The sequence below is a fragment of the Stegastes partitus genome, unplaced genomic scaffold (assembly GCF_000690725.1).
Source record: "Stegastes partitus isolate 25-593 unplaced genomic scaffold, Stegastes_partitus-1.0.2 Scaffold469, whole genome shotgun sequence".
In the NCBI taxonomy this organism is placed as follows: Eukaryota; Metazoa; Chordata; class Actinopteri; family Pomacentridae; genus Stegastes; species Stegastes partitus.
Genome location: NW_007578200.1, coordinates 439,542 through 443,179, shown reverse-complemented (window position 1 = coordinate 443,179; position 3,638 = coordinate 439,542). Strand labels below are relative to the sequence as shown.

Below are 3,638 nucleotides of genomic sequence, written 5' to 3'. Positions count from 1 at the left end.
AAGAAGAGACGCCAGAAATCACGATAGCTACGAATCTGGACTGTGGACACACACTGCTGGTGTTTTACAGTCTTTTTCTTTTTTCCACAGCGTTCCTTTGGTACCAGAACACGTAGAGATCACTGTGTTCGTCTCCTCAGTGTGATTAATGATTTTATTAGTGTTATTTTTACATCTCATTTTTAGTAAATTTAGTAAAATCCCAGTACATGCTGAACAGCTGCTTTCCTGCTCTTAATGGCGACATTACAGGATTTTCATCTTCTGTAAAAGCCAGAACTCCTTCCTAAACTATCATTATTGATGTAGGAGAGTCACTAAGTCAGTATGGGCTGCAGCTGGCAGTAAATGAACCTGGGAGCCTGGTCCTGTAAGGGTCTCGTGTCCTGCAGCGGCTCCTCCAGGTAGAGTCCAGACGGGGCCTCCCTGCCCTGGGTGGGCGGCCGAGGGTCTCGCCGGCTGTGTGTCAGTCCTGGAAGAGAGAGGACCAAAGACGAGGGTCGTTAAATTTGTAATTCGTCAAATGAGATTCAGCTGAAATGAAAAACAGCAATTTTGCCTGCTGGTAGTCATGGGTTTGTGGATTGTCGTGATTAGGTGTAATCAAGGTTTTATAATTTATTAGTTTGTCCAAAAGCTCAGATTCTCATCTTACATCTCACTGGAATTTCTCCACATCTCACATTTAAACATCACAATAAGTAATTAGTCTTAACATGAGAGATGCTTTTATCCAGGTCAGTCTGTTTGCCTGGGTACAACGTAAACAACAATAAGTTCCATCTTACCTTTTCTGCTGGACCTGGGAAGCTCCATTATAAGCTTGTACTGCAGCTCTGCAACATCCATAACAAGAGAAACTTTAGCACATCGAGGGGAGGCCCGAGTCCCAGCGACCGGGCCACGTGTCGACAGCGACCTGACTGCTCAGAGACAGACGAGTGCAGAGCGTCGTGGTGGGTGGTGGTGGTGGTTATACGGAGCGACACCGGATCTCCGTCCACCTCCCACTGAGGAACCATCCAAACCCCGGAGTTGCTATGCGACCACCGTACCCAGATTGAATGTCCCGGCTGTCAGCGGCTCGTCAGGAGACAGTCAGGTCTTTGTCATTAACGTGAATTCATTACACGCAGAGTCAGTGAGGTCGCCCCCCGTAAATGGAAAATAATGATATGAATTCTGTGGATTAATTGTTTGCCCTTCTGGGCCATGAAGTTCACCGATTCCTTGATGAATCCCTCATCTCCTGTGACTCCCACTGGGATTAATGAGGTGCTCTGTCTTCCATCCATTTTCTAGGAAGAAGTCTCAGAGAGGCCAAATCTGAACATTATCTTCAATTTAACTTTATTCTTTGGCTTTTTTCCCCTTATTTTAGAAGTTTAAATAGTGTATTCTTATCTTATTTTTCATAAACTCAAAAACTTTTTAGTGGGACATCCAACAATTAAAGTTTACCTACTTATTTATTTATGATCAGCATCATAAAGCATCATTTTTTTTTATAACAAATTAATCACAATTATCCAAACTATTAGACCACACATTCAGACTAACTCCTGCAAACAGCCTTAAACTCTCTGTGAACCCTTCACCAGCTCGTTCTCTACCACTGCTCCACCGCACACCGGCCTCCTCACCTTTGTTCTCCCGTCTCAGGTACTCTACTTCTGCGTGCAGCTTCTCCAGAGTGTCCCGGTGCTGCTGCTGCAGGAACTGGATGTTCCTCTGCAGCGACTCGACGCGGGGGTCCATGCCGCGGGGACGGGGCTGCTCCGCGGCCGCCGGCCCCGCTCCTCTGTCCGCCGGCGGGACAGCAGGCAGCGGCTGCAGCCGGTTCGCCGGTACACGTCGCGGGGAACAGGGCTTCTCGAGGCGGCCGACTCGGGTCCAGTGGGGCAAATGGCGCACCGGGGGCAGGTTGCGACTGGACATCTCTCCGGGTCACTCAGCGAACGAACCTTCTGGACGACTAGCTTAGCACCAAAGTAGCACCGTTAGCTAGCTGAGTGTCTCTTCCCATCATAACCGAGTGTAAACGGGCTAACCAACAACAACAAACTACTAGTTAGCTAAACTAAGCTACCTGTAAACAGCTCAACACTCACTAACTTTTGCTCTTACTTGACATGCGCGGCGACTTGCACACAACGTTGCCATGACAACTGGCTTCCGTGCTTTGGGGCCCTTCCACGTAAGGCCCGCCTCCTCGGTGATGACTGGCAGAATCGTCCTCCAATCAGAAGCTGTGAAACATTTAAACTTAGCCGTGTGATTGGTGGAGTTTGGTGGGGGCGGGACTTCTGCCGAGCTGAAGTCAAGGCAGCATTATTTGAGATAAACTGCGCGTCTGACGACATCTAAAATACTTATTTGAGTACAACCGCTTCAATAAATACAACTGTGAAATTTTACGCAACCAAATAAAATCTGTTTTCGTGAAGCTTCTCCAGTTTCAGCTTTTCTTGCCAGTGTCAAAAAGATGATAATTCGACTTGACTGCATTATATTGAAATGTGTTCCTAATATTTTGCCTGTTTGTCAGCTAATAGATGAAACAATGCATGACTTCCTTTTTTTTGGAAAGGAAAATAAAATTGAATTTCCCTTCTGGGATAAATAAATAATTTTTCATTTCATTTCCTAAAGGTAAAAAGGCACAATACTAAAGCAAACAAGTCCAGAGCTGAGTACAACAAAAAAAAATATTCACTGCTGTATATGTTTATTTACCAAAACTAAAATTCATGTAAACCACAGCCGTTATAGAATGTGAGTAAATATTTTAAAAATAAGAAAAAAACAGACTAAATAGTGCCAAATGCAGTTAAGGCTGTAAGCCCCGGCACCACCACGGTGACCCTTAAACAAGGTCCCTAAATGCTCTCTGGTCCGGTGGTGCCATGGCGTAGCTGAGCCTGCACTGCCATCCTAACTTCCTGACAAGCTGGGATACATGAGAAGATTTCAATATGCTCAATAAGCAATGACAATGACTCTTATTTTCTCATCCTATGAGGTGTTTTTTATCTGCTGGAAGACATAAACAAGCAGTCAATGCCACAGCTGAAACCGTCCTGCATGAAGGTCTCCTGAACTCAGATTCAAACTTCTAGAGTTTCATATGTAAGAAACCTGAAGAACCAAATCCTGTCAACTTGGAGGGTGAGGATTTTTGTATCACTGCTCCTCTACAGAATCAGTTCCTGGGTGGAACATACGAATGAAAGTCACGACTTATAATTAATAATCATAGTGCGACGTTTGAGTGGAGTCACTGGTGAGCCGGTGCTGCTGTGAGAGGATAAAGAAGTAGGCGCTACACAGATGATTGCATTCTAGAGGAAGCAGCGGTGTGGAGTTAAATCTGAACCATCTGAAGGTAGGAAGTGAACACTTTCATGAATCAAAAGTTCTAAATATGAACCTGATACACAGGAAGAGATGGACTTTAAATAGACGTGGTGAGTTCAGGTAAACGGTCAGCCTCCCTTGTACAATACACAGGAGGAGTTATGGGAACTAACATGAACAATAGTTAAACAGCTTCAACTGGTGAGAAGGAACCTGAATGTTTCAGTTCCAAAGAAGCAGCTTTAGTTGAAGTACAAAAAACAAACTAAACCCTTACAACA

General features: G+C 44.9%; 1 protein-coding gene across 1 annotated transcript in view; it reads right to left on the bottom strand.

Moving 5' to 3' along the window:
• The window catches only part of ccdc74b (coiled-coil domain containing 74B), a 3,964-nt gene extending 1,863 nt beyond the window's left edge, over positions 1-2,101 (bottom strand). The window contains exons 1-3 of the mRNA XM_008286779.1: positions 1,644-2,101; positions 789-836; positions 355-472 (exon numbers count right to left, since the gene is read on the bottom strand). Of these exons, the coding sequence (XP_008285001.1) occupies positions 355-472; positions 789-836; positions 1,644-1,938 (461 nt within the window). The 5' untranslated portion in view covers positions 1,939-2,101. The remainder of the gene's footprint in view (positions 1-354; positions 473-788; positions 837-1,643) is intronic.
• Between the last annotated feature and the right edge of the window lie 1,537 nt (positions 2,102-3,638).